General features: G+C 43.6%; 1 protein-coding gene across 3 annotated transcripts in view; it reads left to right on the top strand.

Annotated features, from left to right (window-relative positions):
* OCRL (OCRL inositol polyphosphate-5-phosphatase) overlaps positions 1–17653 on the top strand; it is a 34591-nt gene that overhangs the window by 1923 nt on the left and 15015 nt on the right. For 2 of the 3 annotated variants that reach the window (XM_034424072.3, XM_087877454.1), the window contains exons 2-11: positions 1036–1106; positions 1948–2027; positions 3636–3674; positions 9312–9422; positions 9517–9609; positions 12762–12882; positions 12965–13132; positions 14843–14944; positions 16812–16926; positions 17034–17150. In XM_034424072.3, the coding sequence (XP_034279963.2) occupies positions 1036–1106; positions 1948–2027; positions 3636–3674; positions 9312–9422; positions 9517–9609; positions 12762–12882; positions 12965–13132; positions 14843–14944; positions 16812–16926; positions 17034–17150 (1017 nt within the window). The remainder of the gene's footprint in view (positions 1–1035; positions 1107–1947; positions 2028–3635; positions 3675–9311; positions 9423–9516; positions 9610–12761; positions 12883–12964; positions 13133–14842; positions 14945–16811; positions 16927–17033; positions 17151–17653) is intronic. The other variant, XM_087877455.1, reaches the window with a different exon arrangement.

Below are 17653 nucleotides of genomic sequence, written 5' to 3' on the forward strand. Positions count from 1 at the left end.
ATCTATCATCTATATATTTCTATATGTCTATCGAACTATCATCTATATCTCTGTCATCTCTATTGATATATATGTCGTCTATCGAACTATTTATCTATCTACCTATTTCTGTCTGTCTGTCTATCTCTATATCTGTCTATCATCTATCTATCGATCTATCATCTATGTATCGATCTATCTCATCTAGCTAGCTAGCTATCCATATATCTACCGGTATCTATATCTACCTACCTACCATCTATCTATCATCTACTTTTTTCTAGTCCATTTTCCCCAAACCACAATCCCCAAAGTATGCGAGCAGCAGAACGCATCTTCATATTCAGCAGTTTCGTTTCTATACTCTCAGATGCCGTAGGCAGTCAGTCGAGAAAGCTTTATTTTTTTTCCCTGCAGATAAATGAGTTTCTCAGAAACACCTGGCTGGGATTGCTGTTGGAAAATGAACTGGATTTAATACAGGAAAAAAATGGTTCCTCTGATGGTATATTAGCACACAGCAGGTCTTAGTTTAAAGCATAGAAGTCGGAAACAAACGTAACGGTAACAGAGTTGGAAGGGACCTTGGAGGTCATGCAGTCCAACCCCCTGCTCACGCAGGAAATCTGTACTAGGGATTCGAACCGCCGAATTGCCAACCTTTCTGATCGACAAGCTCGGTGTCTTAGCCATGTGTTTGGTTCCCCCGTAACCACACTGCTTTCAGAACAGATGATGGTGTGTTTTTTTCAACCACTTTCTGGTCATTCTTGCTAAAGTATAAAACAGTGCTTTTTTTTTTTCAGGTCAAATGTTTTGGCTTGTACCTCTCTTGCTCTCCCTTAAGGAGCTTGCACAGAGAGGGGGGGGGGTTAGGGGGGAGGAAGCTGGCATGACAAGGCGCTGAGGTTTATCCTCTTTCAGAGGTTGAGTAAGTTGGAGAGAGAACAGAACACAATAAGGAAGACTCTGCCGGTTGGAAATTGCCGGCCTTTGAGGAAAAAACTACCCTCCCTTGCTTTTTTTGCTCTTCCTTTTTCCTTAGCTGGTCTTCAGGGCGTGGAGGTGAATGCAGGTCAGCAAATGCCGTGTGAGTTGAGCCTGGTCCAACGTGGTGGAGAATATGAGTAAGTCCCCAGTGAAGTATGAACATTTCTGTCGCCGCTGCTTACGTACACAGATCCTTGCGCTTGTTAGCCTATGGCAGTATTTCCAACCTTAGCAGCTTTTAAGATGTGTGGACTTCAATTCCCAGAATTCCCCAGCCAGCATTTAGCTCCCATTTGCACTATAGAAAATCATTGTGTAGAATAGAATAGAATAGAATAGAATAGAATAGAATAGAATAGAATAGAATAGAATAGAATAGAATAGAATAGAATAGAATTCTTTATTGGCCAAGTGTGATTGGACACACAAGGAATTTGTCTTTGGTGTATATGCTCTCAGTGTACAAAAGGAGAATAAAATACATTCATCGAGAATAATAAGATGCAACACTTAGTGATAGTCAAGGTTACTAATAAACTATCAAATCGTACTAGGAGACAAATAAAAACAATATAAATTGAAAGATACAAGCAACATGGTTATAGTCATAAGTGGGAAGAGATAGATAATAAATTATTTGGGAAGACATAATAAATTATTTGACAGTGTTGTGGGAATTAGTTGTTTAGCAGAATGATGGCATTCGGGAAAAAACTGTCCTTGTGTCTAGTTTTCTGGTGTGCAGTGCCATATAGCCTGGTTTTAAGGATAGAAGTTAAAACAATTTATGTCCAGGATGTGAGGGGTCTGTAGTCTCTTGTGTTTGGACAAATGCTGTAATGCCATTCCCATTTGTGTGTGTGTCTGTGAATCATCCCACATGTAGTATTTTTGCCTGGAAGGGCAAAACGAAGAATGCTTGCTCCGTTTCCTTCCTGTGCCTCTTAAATTATCACTTTTTTTTTTTTTTAATTGCAGGTTGGTTATAAGCTCCCAGGGGACAGACCCCCCTCTTCAAGAACACATTCCAGTCAACAGCCGTTTTAAATGTGTGCAAGGTATTCAAAGTCTTGTTTTCTTTCTGGTTTGATGACTCATGGTTTCCTGCAAGCCAGGAAAGGTTAGTGTCAAAATCAAAACCACAAACACAATCTGGACCCTAGCAACCAGAGATGCTGGTCGGGAGTTTTCGTGCAACCATAAATCCTGTGCCAGTGGAAACAGAGCAGGGAATCCCCTTGCTTGATTAATGAACTGATAGCCCTGGTTTCAAAGATGCTTTTTCAGGAGGCAACTGGACTTTCTAGTTTTTTCTTTGAAGACGTTTTGCTGCTCATCCAAGAAGCTTCTTTAGAGCTGAGGGAACTTCTTGGATGAAAAGCGAAACGTCTTCAAAGAAAAAAAGCTGAAGGAGCTTCTTGGATGAGAAGCAAAACATCTTCAAAGAAAAAGAGGTGAAGAAGCTTGGATGAGAGGCAAAATGTCTTCAAAGAAAAAAAGCTGAAGGAGCTTCTTGGATGAGAAGCAAAACGTCTTCAAAGAAAAAAAGCTGAAGGAGCTTCTTGGATGAGAAGCAAAACGTCTTCAAAGAAAAAGAGCTGAAGAAACTTCTTAGATGAGAAGCGAAACGTCTTCAAAGAAAAACCAGAAAGTCCGGTTGCCTCTTGAAAAAAGCACCTTTGGGACTGCCATGACCTGGATGACTGAGAATCTCCGCAGACATTTAGTGATGGCCTTGGTGTTTTTGTAAACGAAACTGACTCCGTATCACCTGTAAAACACAATCCAGGCGCTGAGCTCTTGCAAACCAGGATTAAAAAGCCTTACCACTTGATTTCCTCTTTCATTAAACAGTGTGCGGTCTGGGTACAGATATTTCGTGCAATAACAAGGACTAGGGTTGACATGATGGCAGTCTTCCAGATTTTTTTCCCATGTTTATTTGTTTTATTTATTTATATAACATTCAATTTTCATCAAACAGTGTGTGTTCTGGGTATGGTTATGTTTAAATAGTCATATGACACCTCTTTGTATTAAAAGAAAAGTTTTTTAAAAAGTTTTACAAGGCATCTTAGAACAGATAATGCATTTATTGGTTACAGCTCTTGCAGATTCTGTTAAAACTATTTCATTTGATTGGAACAGATTTGACTGATTTTATCCATAGAATGTAATGCAGAATATTTACTACGAAGGTCCAATTTTATTTTATTTTTGTACTAAATCTACAGTAAAGATTTAGCAATTGAAAATAGGCTAGCCCAGGAATCTCCTACCTTGGCCACTTTAAGACCTGTGGACTTCAACTCCCAGAATTCCTCAGCCAGCAAAGCTGGCTGAGGAATTCTGGGAATTGAAGTCCACAAGTCTCAAGGTTGGAAACGCCTGGGCTAAACAGATATTAAATAAAGGAAAGCAAACAACAAAAAATTCTTTACACATTGCATTGTCACTGAATTAAATCCTATGATGAATTATTTTTTTTTAAAAAAAGTTATCACTTGACAGAATGTCTTCACATTTTTTTTTTATCCAGTGTCGTCCCCCAACCACTTGAGTTTCTCCCCTTTAGTTAGCCCAAGTGGGGGGAAAAAATTCCCATTCTATCTTTGCAAGTTTGGCAAGTTTTCTGATTCTTGGTTGTTGTTTTCCCTTCCTTCCAGAGGCTGAAGAAACTTTGCTGATCGACATAGCCACAAATTGTGAGTCTTTTTTCCTCAGAAAGGGTGTCGGAAATAGACTTCTCTGAAAGGCTGACGCGCTTGTCTTTCCCACTTGACTCATTGTCTTGCTCTTCTCTCTTTTGTGCCTTCTGCTGCTGTCTGGGGTAGAGGTTTTCTAGGAAAGGCGGCCGGAACTGGAATTTTCGGTCATTGTTCTTTTCTTTTCTTTTTAAATATTTTTTTTTATTGTTTTATATCACATATTCCATTTCCATGTTGAACAGTGCAGTGTCCAAAGTGTTAATATATAAACGATATGTTCTATTGCTCTTGTCTGGTACTATAGAGAAAAACCAAAAGTACACTATAAAATTCAGCAAGGGATGGGGTGAAACCAGGAAGCAGATGTCCGGCGTGATTACGTAGATATACTGTTTACTTTCAGTCACGGAGAGAATGAAGAGAGTATGCTAATGTTTTTCTGAAAAAAAAGAAAAGTATTCCAGAATGCTGGCATCACAAGCTACATAAGGTCAGAACTATTGAGCCTTGGTGGCACAACAGACTAAAGTGCTGTTAACTAGCACCAGCTGCCTGCAATTAGTGCAAGTTCGAATCTCACCAGGCTCAAGGTTGACTCAGCCTTCCATCCTTTCGAGGTAGGTAAAATGAGGACCTGGATTGTGGGGGCAAGAAGCTGACTTTGTATAAAAAAAGAACACTGCTTAGGGGGGGCCGAAAGCCCTACTAAGCAGGTATATACAAAAGTATGAAAGCTATTGCTTAACGCATTGTAAGCTGCCCTGAGTCTCCGGAGAAGGGCGGCATATAAATCGAACCAATAAACAATAAACTCGGGGGGGAGGGGGGGTCAAAAATATTATCCAAAAGCCAAGGACTTTTGGCTCCAAATAAAACATTGCCTAAAAGAGATGTTAAACCAGACTGATAGATATGACGCCAGAACTCTTCCTTCTGGGTATAGTAAGGGATAATTACAAAAAAGAAGAAGTATATCTTATGGTACACATATTAACGGCAGCGAGGTTGATATTCGCACAAAATTGGAAACGCAGAGAGAACCCACAGGAGGTAGAAATAATCCAACAAAATATTGACCTGTGCAGAAATAGATTAACAATAGGTTAACAATGGAGCTCAAAGATAAAGGTGAATCGGAATTCTATGTAACCTGGAATACATTTTATAAATGGCTAGAGAAAAGGAGGAATGTAGGGATAGAGAATTAGACATGAAGTGAAGAAAAGGGGAGAAAAATAAATAAAATGGTATAAGAAATATTAGATAGGAATGAATTGGATTTGAATAGATACGAAGGGAATATGTATGTAGCTGGAAGGTGATTGAATGTACAAAAACTATATATGGAATATGCATGATGTTATATTGTAATATACACGAAAGAAAAAGTGTTAGAAAAGTATGTACCGGACAAGTCGCACCAAGTCTAATGTTTTTAAATTGTATATTTAATTAAAAATTTAATTAAAAAAAAACATTGCAGAAAATTCGGAGCGATGGAATCTGTAAAGGGTACATTTTCAAGGATGATGTAGAACAGAGGTAGAAAAACTTATGGAGGCTGACAACCGATTTTCCTTTTTCTAAAAAAAATGTTGACCTTCAAGAGACTCTTGGTGATGGTACATTGATGCCAGGGGGGCAGTATTTCCAAACCAAGTTTGCTCCTCCTTTTTTGTGGGGTGGGCGGACAGCGTTTATGCATTCTTTTGGGGTTTTTTTGTGCAGGAGAGTCCAAATAAGCTTGAATCCAAATTTTTGCATCTTGTTCACTCCTGCAAAACAAAAAAAGGAAAGCAGATCGTTCTGCTGAAATCAGCATTTTTTCCAGTAAATTCGGCAAATACAGTCTTTGGGTGTCTCGGGAGATAGAAGAATGACTTGAGGATGCGTGGGGGCCTGATTACCTCTTCTTGTTTAGAGAGAGATGAAAGAATGAAGTGGATGAAATGGTTGTCCCTTTCGGAGGCCTACTATAACTGACCTTCTTACCTCGATTAGTAGCTTCTCAGGTTTATTCTTCGTCACAGCCTGCCAGCCAGTTTGGTATAGTAGTTAAGGCAATGGCCTAGAAACCAGGAGACTGTGAGTTCTAGTCTCATTTTAGGCATGAAACTGGCTGCTGAATCTAGGCCAATCACCAGGTGAACTGTGAGTTCTAGTCCTGTCCTAGGCATGAAAGCCAGCTGGGTGACTGGGCCAGTCCCTCTCTCTGAGCCCAACTCACTGCAGAGAGTTGTGGGGAAAATAGGAGGAGGAAAGAACATTAGGTCCGTTTGGTGCCTTGAGTTATTTAAAAACAACAAAGGCAGGATAAAAATATATCAAATCTCAAAACTGTGGTTGCTTCTGAAGACGCCTGCAAGTGTAAACTCGGAATTCCAGAGAGATATTTATCTATGCAGGCTTAGCCAACTCCCGGTGTAATAATCCTCAATCTCCCAAAGATGTGTGGTTTTTTTCAGGAGGCAACTGGACTTTCTTGTTTTTCTGTCGAAGATGTTTCGCTTCTCATTCGAGAAGCTTCTTCGGCTCTGAGGGCGGGAACCCCACCATCCAGCCAGAGCTGAAGAAGTTTCTGGGATGAGAAGCGAAACGTCTTCGAAGAAAAACCAGAAAGTCCAGCCTCTTCTTGAAAAAATAAAGCACCTTTGGGACAACCAGATCTTGGATGACTGAGAATCTTCGTAGACAGTCCTCAATCTCTCTCTCTCTCTCTCTCTGTCTAGCTCAGGGGTCAGCAACCTTAAACACTCAGAGAGCCATTTGGATCTGTTTCCCACAGAAAAGAAAACACCGGGAGCCACAAAACCCTTCCCGTGCCTGACTATTTCCTGAGCGGCCACAAAACTAGCCTACATAGTTGAATTAAAGATTATGTTTTCTTCTGAAACTTTTCTTTTCTTGGATTTATCCATGGTTGGCCTACCCTGGGTCAAAAAGCTTAATAAATTGCGCGTCGGTGGGTTATGCACATTGGCAGTTGTGATGCATATTTTTGAGCGACGGAGCAGAGGGACGAAAGAGCCACATGTGGCTCCAGAGCCGCAGGTTGCTGACCCCTGCTCTAGCTAGTCATGCCCAAAAACTCTTGCAGAATGGCCGACCCAGCTGAATGAAGCAAGGAATTCTGGATTTCCAAAGAAGAAGAGAAGCCACTGGGTTTTTAGTTTTTGTTGTCGTTGTTATTTTGACCTTGGCATGGAAAAGGGCAGGCAGCGAAGCTTGATGTCCAGGTTTGTTTTGTTTTTTTTCAAGTGTATATTGCAGATAATAAATAGCCTCTGTTTTAGTTTGCATGCCTCCGCAAGTCTCTTTCACTCAGGCGTCGGCGCGGCGGAAACTGATAAAATTGCAAATTTTGGTTGGGGGTGGAGATGGGTGTCTTATCTTGCTCTTGCTGTGGAGCTCTAAAACGATTCCTTTCCCTTGAAAGCCAGAGTGTTTTTTTTTTGTTTTTTTTTTAAAGGCATCCTATGGACCGCAGCAGGGGAGGGGATTTTGAGAATTTAAGGGCCCGAAAGAAGCCTCAAGCCTTGCAAAACTCATTTTGCTGCTTTGGGGTGGGGGTAGGGCAATCTCAAAAAAAATAAAAATAAAATAAATTTAAGTTCACCAACCTTCAGAGAAGCATCTGAGCCAATGCATATTGCATTTTTTTTTGTTGTTGTTTCTTTGAAAGGATCGTGTTAGTATGCAAGCAGCTAGAAAGGGAGGACAATAAATTAAATCTCTCCAGACCTGTTTTGCGCATACCTTTCCTTATATGTCAAGCGCTAACCTCATTTGACTTTCTTAAATAATGTTTGGCATTATTTGATGCAGAAAAATCTCATTTTTCCCTCCCTCCCTCCCCTTTTTTTTTTTTTTTTTTAAAACGTTCTTTGGAATTAGTCATTAAGCAAATGTAAGTGCTTCCGAAGGTCACGTGTGTATTATCGTACATGACAGTTAATAAGATGACAGTTAAACAAACAAGCAGCCCTTCTGCTTATCTCTTGGGGGGGGGCGGGGAGCGAGCAAGGCAAGCTATTAAACCCTGGTTCAAAGAGTATTCTGTATATTGATTTATTGGAGAGCTGATAAGCATAGTTTCTGGATTGTACTAATGGGGAAGGTAAAGCAAGTTTGAGATTTTGCTGGTTAATTCAAACTATGAACTTAGGCAAAAGGATTGTTTCATTCTTGACGAGAAATTATTTGATACTCCTTCCTTCCTTTCTTCCTTCCTCGTCTCTTCTTTCCTTCCTTCCCTCCTTCCTTCCTTCCTCGTCTCTTCTTTCCTTCCTTCTTTTCTTCCTTACTCACTCACTCACTCACTTATTCCTGTATCTCTTTTCTTCTTCCTTCCTTCCCTCACTCCTTTGTCTCTTCTTCCTTCCTTCCTTCCTTCCTCGTCTCTTCTTTCCTTCCTTCCTTCCTTCCTTCTTTCCTTTTTTCCTCACTCACTCACTCCCTTGTCTCTTCTCTTCTTCCTTCCTTCACTCCTTTGTCTCGTCTCTTCTTCCTTCCTTCCTTCCTTCCTTCCCTCGCTCACTCCCTTGTCTCTTCTCTCCTTCCTTCCTTTCCTCACTCCCTCCTTCCCTCCCTCCCTTCCCCATTTGGTTCTTCATTAGATTTGTATCTTCCATTCCTTTGTTCAAAATCCCGTAAAGAGTACTTTCTAGATTAAATGGGTTGAAAGAGAGTGACTCAATCCAACGTCTTAATGGCTGTGCCATGATTTAGTGACTGGTTTATAGCCAACCCTTATTTTTATAAACAACTCAAGGCAAGGAACATACCTCACACTCCTTCCTCCTCCTATTTTCCCCACAACAAACCAGTGAGGTTTGTTGAGCCGAGAGATGGTAGTTGGCTCAAAGTCACCCAACCAGCTTTCATAGCGAAGGTAGGACAGGAATTCATAGTCCCCTTTGAGTGATTGCCCAAAGTCACTCAAGCTGGTTTTTCATGCCTCAGATGGAACTATAACTCCCAATCTCCTAGTTTCTAGCCTGATGCCTTTATCACTACTGGGTCTCAAGAGCTTCCTTTTGAGAAGATGGATCTCTCTCGTGGATATCCGAGTCTTTTCACTCAAGTAGGCCATAGACGCCTATCCCAAAATGTACCTAATTCAGATGCTCCATTCAGGATCTTCCACAACTTTTTTTTTTCTTCAATGAAAGCTAGACATCCTTATTGTACACACGTTTCCTCTTCAACGTTGCTTTCTTCTTTCGTTTAGCATAATATACGATATATGTTTGGATTTCCAGGTCAAGGCAATTTAGGTGCAGCAGGCTCAAAGTCTAATCGCGGTATAGTTTTTTTTTTTTCCACAGTAATGCGTATTCCAGAGCAACGGATCAGAGCATATCCTGCTTCTGGGTGCAGTTCTGATCTTCAAGAGGCAGCCCCAATTCCCAAAAGCCGCTCCGATTTTGAGCAAAGTCGGTTGCTTCCCCCCCAAAAAACTGCTGCTGTGGCCTTTTCCTCTTCCTTCGCTGTCTTTTAACAATCTTCCCTCCCCCTCCCCCCCGGTTCTATCCTTTTAAAGTAAATTGCGACTCGGCTAACGTCCGTTCTCTGACTTATCGGCGTCGACGCCTGTTTCCTGAACATGTGCTTTTCTTGTGTTTGACTCCAAAGCTGGTTGCAAGATCCGTCTCCAGGGTGATCGGACCGCGGAGCGTCTGTTTGACATAGCCGATGAGGAGCAATGCTTGGAGTTCCTTGCCGAGGTGCTACGAGTTCAGAAAGGTGATCCTTCCACTTCCTTGTGATGTCATTAATGAAACCTTAAGTTGGCCGATGAGCAGAGCTGGAGGTGACACAGGTGTCTCTTTTCTTCCAGCGTCATCCAAAGCCCCTTTCCCTGAATTGGCGGACCATGCCTCCTGGCACCAAGTGAAAGGCCTCTCAGGGCCCGTTGAGCCTCTTCCTGCAGGTAAAGGTCTACCTGTCTTGCACGTTTCCCCCTGTGAAAATTCATTTAGCAAATATTAATCTGCATTACCGCGTTTCCCCGAAAATAAGACCCTGTCTTATATTTTTTTGAACCCTGAAATAAGCGCTTGGCCTTCTTTTCGAGGAGGTCTTATTATTTTGGGGCGTGTGGAGCAACCTGGGGCTCCTCTTGCTGTCTTCCCTGATTTCCAGCTCTGCGTTTAAATATTTTCGGGGAGGGCTTATTTTCGGGGGGAGGCTTATTTTAGTGCATGCACTCAAAAGCTCGATAGAGCTTATTATCAGGGGATGTCTTATTTTCGAGGAAACACTATTAATCATCTTATCGTTCCTATCGCCCATCTCCTCCCACTTATGACTGTATGACTGTAACCTTGTTGCCGATACCCTTACAATTTATATTGACTGTTTTCTAATAGGATTTGATTGCTTATTTGTTCCCTATGACTATCATTAAGTGTTGTACCTCATGATTCCTGACGAATGTATCTTTTCTTTTATGTACACCAAGAGCATAGGCCCAAAGACAAATTCCTTGTGTGTCCAATCACACTTGGCCAATAAAGAATTCTATTCTATTCTATGTTTTGAATGCAGAAATTTATTTGTTTTTATTTATTTATTTTGTCAAGCATGTATTAGAGAACAGATATAGGTATAAATATGGTTATTAATACATGAAATGGATACAAATAAAAGGGGACATTAGGACAGGGATGCTAGGCACTCTGGTGCTCATATGCACGCCCCTTACAGACCTCTTAGGAATGGGGTGAGGTCAACAGTAGACAGTCTGAGGTTAAAGTTTTGGGGAATTTGGGGATGAAACCACAGAGTCAGGTAGTGCATTCCAGGCATTGACCACTCTGTTGCTGAAGTCGTATTTTCTGCAATCGAGTTTGGAGCAGTTTACCTTGAGTTTGTATCTATTGTATGTTCGTGTATTGTTGTGGAATATTGTTGTGGAAGAGAGGTGGCCTTGTGTTTCCAGAGCCTCCTTGGAACAGTCTGGAAGTCCTCTGGATGTTTTGAGAGTCAACTCCCAGAATTCCCCCCATTATCAAGGGCACGCTGAGAATTCTGGGAGTGGAAATTGAAGTCTTGAAAAATCTGGGCCGCACCCAGAAGGAAGTTATCAGATGACAGTGGTGCTGGAATAGGGGAATAGGAAATCACCTTTATAAAATGATGACAGTTTATAAAGATTACTAAGTGCAAATAGAAATAACACGCTATTTCCCCATAGCAAGGAAGATAAAGCAGGAATGGTTAATTTTTAAAAAAATGTTTTTTATTAATAGTACAAAATTAAAAAACATTGGACATAGATATGACATCACTGGTTCCAAATGATCTTCCGTCACTTTGCAATACTCATATAAACATATAGTTTATTAACTAATTATTTAGTTAATAATTTTCCCTTATTTATATATATTTATTCCTCTCTAAACATACATTTATCTATAATAACATCTATATTTTTATTCTAACACTGTACATTGTCTCGGCTACCCTCTTGTTATCTATCCAATCATAAAATTGTTCTCAGATTTTGTAATACTTAGTTTCGCTTTTATCCTTGAGTTCCAAAGTAAGTCTGTCCATTTCTGCGCAGTTAAAGATTTTCAGTAATATTTCCTCTTCAGTTGGAATACCTTTCTCTTTCCATTTTTGAGCGAAGGCTATCCGTGCCACTGTGAGTATATGCAGTAATAAATAGTTTGTATCTTTCTTATATTTTCTTTCTATAATTCCCAATAAGAAAAACTCCGGTTTGACTTCTGTATTTGTTGACAAAATTTCTTCCAGCCAATTCTTTATTAAATTCCAATATTTTTGCGCCTTTGGGCATTCCCACCATATGTGGTAGTAATTCCCAACGGTCTCTCCACACTTCCAGCATATTGAGGATTTCGCAGGAATGGTTAACTTGATTTAAAGAGGAAAATACGTTCTTATTTGGATATCACTTCTGGAATTTGTGCTTGCTTGTGAAGAAAAAAAAAATGAAACTTTGATCTTGGTTATGTTGATTAGAAAGATTTGGTGTATAGAAATGGTTAGTTATATATTAATGTGTAAAAGCAAAAAATTGAGGCTGAAGCATGTTTATCTTGGACTGAGCTAGGAAGAGTTGGAAGTCAATGCCTCCTTTTCTTTTCTTTCTTTTTTCTCTTCCCCCTTGTATCTCACACCCCCTTTTCTCCGTTCCCTTTCCCTCCCTTAATTTCTTTTTTGCTTTCTTTTTTTGTATTTTATATTTTATATAATAAAATAAATTTAGAAACAAACTCTTAAGGAACTCTTAAGTGTTAAATTCTTAAGAAATTCTTAAGAAACTCTTAAGTGTGGTCTTTGTAAGACCACACCTAGAGTCCTGCATCCAGTTTTGGTCACCACACTATAAAAAAGATGTTGAGACGCTAGAAGAAGAGCAACCTCTTATTTATTTATTTATTTATTTATTTAGTTAGTTAGTTAGTTAGTTAGTTAGTTAGTTAGTTAGTTAGTTAGTTTCTATTCCGCCCTTCTCCCGAAGGACTCAGGGCAGTGAACAGTTAAAATAACATACATATAAAATGTGAATATAAAATGAGTAAGATTAAGATTAAGATTATGATTAAGGGACAGGAAACTAAAACATACGAAGAACGATTACAGGAACTGGGCATGGCTAGTCTAATGAAGAGAAGGATTAGGGGAGACATGATAGCAGTGTTGCAATATTTGAGGGGCTGCCACATGGAAGAGGGGGTCAATCTATTTTCCAAAGCACCCGAAGGCCAGACAAGGAATAATGGATGGGAACTGATCAAGGAGAGATTCAACCTGGAAACGAGGAGGAACTTTCTGACAGTGAGAACAATCAACCAGTAGAACAGAAGTTGCCTTCAGAAGTTATGGGAGCTTCATCACTGGAGGCTTTCAAGACTGCCATTTGTCAGAAATGGTGTAGGGTCTCCTGCTTAGGTGGAGGGTTGGGACTAGATGACCTAACAAGGTCCCTTCCAACTCTGTTAATCCGTTACCTTCGTTAGCCTTATTTCTTCCATTCTGCTGTTGAATTTCCTGGAAGCCTTCTGAAGGCCAATTTGAAAGTTTTGGTTTTTTTCCCCTTTTTGTCTTCAGGCCTTCTGGGGTTCGAGGATAATTTCAGCGCCATCAGCCTGGAGAAGAAAAGGAACTTGCAGAACCAGCAGATGAGTGCCCGCCGAGAGCCCCCACCCCCACCCCAGCCTCCCAGCCGGTCGTAAGTCAGTCTCAAGAGATGGGCGTCCTGGGTTGAATTGCAGAGGCCAGCTTTGACTCCACGCCTCGTCTCCTTCCTTTAGATACCCCCGCGAGAAGGAGAGCACCAACAAGGACCCGCCCAAAGGCAGCAACACCATGCGCACCTTCTTCGCGCCGTCCACCCAGACGCAATCCGGGCAGAGGGAAGGGCTCATCAAGCATTTCGTCCTTAAGCGGGAGAAAGAATACGTCAACATCCGGAACTTCAGGTGAGGGCTGTGCAAAGAGACCTCGGAGGTTTACCTTAAGAGAAATGGGCCTCTTCGGCTTCCAACGTTGCCAGTCCGTTTCGAAGAAAAGATGGAGGGTGGGAGCATGAGTGAGACACAAACACCCCTCCACCCACCCAAGAAGCTTAATTCAGATAACAGATTAACAGAGCTGGAAGGGACCTTGTAGGTCATCTAGTCCAACCCCACCTCCCACCCTTGCAGGAGACCCTATACCCGTGATGGCGAACCCATGGGACCGCCTGCCACAACTGGCACATAGAGCCCTCTTTGCGGGCATGTGAGCCGACCCGCAGCTCAGCTCCACCACGCATGCACGCGCACCTCCCGCCAGCCAGCTGATTTTTGGGGTGCTAGGGGGCGGGGCGCCCACGCCAGGGGTGGGTTCTACTTACCTTTACTACCGGTTTGCAATGGGGCCGCGTGCTCTTCTGCGCAAGCGCAGAAGCGCTTTGATGACGTCGGGGTCAGTGGGCGGAGCCTCCTGCCGGTTTTACTACCGGTTCTATAAAACCGGTGCGAACCGGGGGCAACCCACCACTGGCTCACGCATGCACACATCACACACACACACACACACACACGCATTCATGTGCATCTCCCGCATGCGCGGGGAGCTGGGGGGAGTGCAGGGGGTGCGGCACGCCCCCCCCCCACGGCCCGTTTTTGGGCCCAGGAGGCTGCAGGGAGGCTTGCTAGGCCAAAAATGGGGGTCCGTGGGGAGCGTGGGGGGTCGTGCACTCATGCGGGGGGGAGGTGCATTGCATTATGGGTGCCGGCACACATGCGTTTTTGGCACACGACGAGAAAAAGGTTCGCCATCACTGCCCTACACCATTTCTGACAGATGGCAGTCCATTCTCTTCTTGAAAGCTCCCAGTGATAAAGTTCCCACAACTTCTGATTCCTAGGCCTGGAGTCTTTGGCAGATAAATACAGTCCTCGATTTACAACCGCAATGGCGCCCCAAATATTCTGTTGTTAAGCGAGACATTTGTTAAGTGAGTTTTGCCGCATTTTACGGCCGTTCTTGCCCCAGTTGTTAAGCGAATCACTGCCCTTGATAAGGTTACTAACCTGGTTGTTAAGTGAATCCGGCGTCCCCCTTTGACTTTGCTTGTCAGAAGGTCGCAAAAGGGGATCACGTGACCTGTGGGACGCTGAAACAATCATAAGTGTGAACCAGTTGCCAAGCACCCACATTTTGATCCCACGATCACGGGGACGCTGCAGAGGTCGTAACTGTGAAAAACAGTCCCAAGTCCCTTTTTTCAGCGCCGTTGTAACTTTGAACGGTCACTAAATGAACCATTGTAAGTCAGAGATTACCTGTGCTTTTTGATTGTGTGAGTCCAGAGGTGCCAGCTTCATGTCTGTGATGCTACTAATCAGTGGTGGGTTTCTAGCGGTTTGCTCCTGTTCGGGCAAACCGGTAGTGGCGGCGGCGGGAGGCTCCGCCCACCCGCCCGGAGGTCATCACGGAGAATCTGCACATGTGCAGAAGCGCTCACGTGTGCTCTCACAGTTCCGAACCGGTAGCGAAGGTAAGTGGAACCCACTACTGCTATTAATCTAGCTTGCCTTTTCGCTTTTGAGGAAACTTCTTTTCATCGCTTTTGGGGTCATGATCTCTGACCTCTAGGACTTTGCCCCGCCCTCAACCACTCCGCTTCCTTCTCTATGTTGCAGGTTTTTTATAGGGACGTGGAATGTCAACGGACAATCGCCAGACGGGGGTTTGGAGCCTTGGCTGATCTCGGACCCGGAGCCTCCAGACATATACTGCATAGGGTGAGATCCCCAGAGGGACCAGAGCCTTATTAAGACCATTCTCGCTTTCTCTTTTGCCACCACGCCACTGTTGTGACCCGGGCCCAAGTAGTTAGTATTAAACACAAACAGTTTGAAAACAAACAGACTTTATTAGAACAGCTGAGAATTAACTCATTCTCAGCGTCGTCCAAACTAAATGAAAGCAAATTCTTCAAAACACCATTCCTCAGTTTATCACCGACCTTGGGATAATTAGGCAAACTGCCAAAGGCTTTTCTTGGCGAAAGTTCAGAAGCAGAAGACGCCGACAAGAAATGAATACAGTGAAACAAGAAGCAATTCTCTCAACGTTGTTTTCCGGCAAAGAGCCCAAGAGCCGTTGCTGGTCTTTTAAACCTTATGGGAGGGGCCAATCATTTTTTTTGGCCCTACTCCCGAGTCGTCCTCTTTGCTTTATCTGCTCCTGCCTTCTGATAGCTCTTCTCATACTTGCACTAGGAACAGGCTCCTCCTGTTCCTCTGCCTCTCTACTGTCAGCCTCTGGAGGCTCCGGAATCCGCACCTCACTCCCCGATGGCCCTGGCCCCATCTTTGCCTCCGACGCAGAGCCCTCATCCGGGCCTTCCCCAGCCTCCAGGACTGGCCCATGTTCTTCCTCAGCCTCATCGCTGTCCGACTCCACTGCCAGCTCCATAGGCTGCTGGCAGACCACAACAACCAGTTCTGTTTCTGGTTTCTTGTTCCTTGTTTTGTTTCTTTTTTAACCGAGACTTTATTCGCTCCACTTCTGTTCATAGGAATCATTAGTTTTAAATTTGGCACAGAGAGAAAAATAATCCCCGGGATTTTGTCCTAGCGTTCTTAAATGTTAACCCAGAAGCAAAAGGTTGGTAAGAGGCCACTTACCTCCGGGAGGGAAGGGGAGGGGAGGCAAAGGGGAAGGGAAGCAATAACCAGGTTTGTAAACATTCAATATATTGTCTTGAGCTCCCTGGGGAAAAGATGGGTGGATGGATGGACAGATAGACAGTATTAGACTAACGTGACTGCAATAAGGATTCTTCTTCAAAGAACAGTAGCAACAGCAGCAACTAGCTTTGGAGGTGACTGCATCAATAACAATAGCACTTAGACTTACCTGCCGCTTTACAGCCCACTCTAAGCGGTTTACAGAGTCAGCATAATCCCCCCAAACAATCTGGGTCCTCATTTTACCCCCCTCGGAAGGATGGAAGGTTGAGCCAATTTTGAGCCTGGTGAGATTCGAACTCCTGGCAGTGGGCAGAGTCAGCCTGCAATACTGCATTCTAACCACTGCACTACCAGGGCTCCTAATAGCAATAGCACTTAGACTTATATACCTCCTCATAGTGCTTTTACAGCCCTCTCTGAGCAATTTACAGAGCCAGCCTATGGCGCTCAACAATCTGGGTTCTCATTTTACCCACCTCGGAAGGATGGAAGGCTGAGTCAACCTTGAGCCGGTCAAGATCGAACTGCTGGCGGTGGGGAGAATTAGCCTGCAACGCTGCATTTTAACCACTGGGAGGGGAGGGAAGGGAAGGAAGGGAAGGAAGGAAGGAAAGTAGCAATAGCATTTAGACTTATATACCGCTTCACAGTGCTTTACAGCCCTTTGTAAGCGATTTACAGAGCCAGCCTATTGTCCCCAACAATCTAGGTCCTCATTTTACCCACCTCGGAAGAATAGAAAGCTGAGCCAACTTTGAGCCGGTTAGGATCGAACTGCTGGCAGTGGGGATGCAGAGTTAGCCTGCAACACTGCATTCTAACCACTGTGCCACCAAGCTGAGGATGGCTGATGATAAGCTGACTGTCGGAGTTTTGAGGCCATGCTCAGCATCTGCTGAATTCTCCCCTCCAGGTTCCAGGAGCTGGACCTGAGCACAGAAGCCTTCTTCTACTTCGACTCCAACAAAGAGCAAGAGTGGCTGGCAGCCGTGGAGAAGGCTTTGCACCACAAAGCCAAGTACAGGAAAGTAAGTCCCAATTCCCTCATCCCGTTGCAAGCAGGCCGGAGGAGCTCCCTAGAATCAGGGCCAGTATGGAGAGCAGGACAGCCATTCTAAGATCTCCAATCTTGCAGGTACAGCTGGTGCGCCTGGTTGGCATGATGTTGCTGATCTTCGCCAGGAAGGAGCAGATGGACTCCATCAAAGATGTGGTGGCAGAGACGGTTGGCACCGGGATCATGGGCAAGATGGTGAGCAGCGCCTCCTATCCCCCGGTGTCGGGATCCCCAGGTTGTCTCCTCGTTGCCCTCCAACCAGACACTGTTCTGTCCCCCCTCCTCACACAGGCAAACGTAATACCAAGCACGCCTGCCAGTATTTTATTAGGTAAACAGATTAGAATTCTTGGCAGACCAAGGTTTTGGCAGCAAACTGCCGAATGCCTGCCAAGACCATTTTCACTCCCATAAAGCAGAAGAGGACTTATCTTCAGTCCGTTCCAGGAGCAACAAATTATCCACGAGACAAGAGTTTAGTCAATGTTCAGTCCAAAATATATCCAAGCCAAATTTCAGAGATCACGATGTGACTTTCAGGGTTTAACTTTGTCCGTCACAAAGCCTGAAGAGCAATCCCACCCACTTTTATTCCTGGTGGGGCGTGGCTCCGTGACTCAGCTCAATCTCTGGCTCTCCCACGCCTCTTCCGTTGCTGCGCACGCTTCTCCCTCCGACGCTGCCTGGGATCAAACCAG

The sequence above is a fragment of the Pantherophis guttatus genome, chromosome 12 (genome assembly GCF_059756535.1).
Source record: "Pantherophis guttatus breed Tessera chromosome 12, ASM5975653v1, whole genome shotgun sequence".
Lineage (NCBI taxonomy): Eukaryota > Metazoa > Chordata > Lepidosauria > Squamata > Colubridae > Pantherophis > Pantherophis guttatus.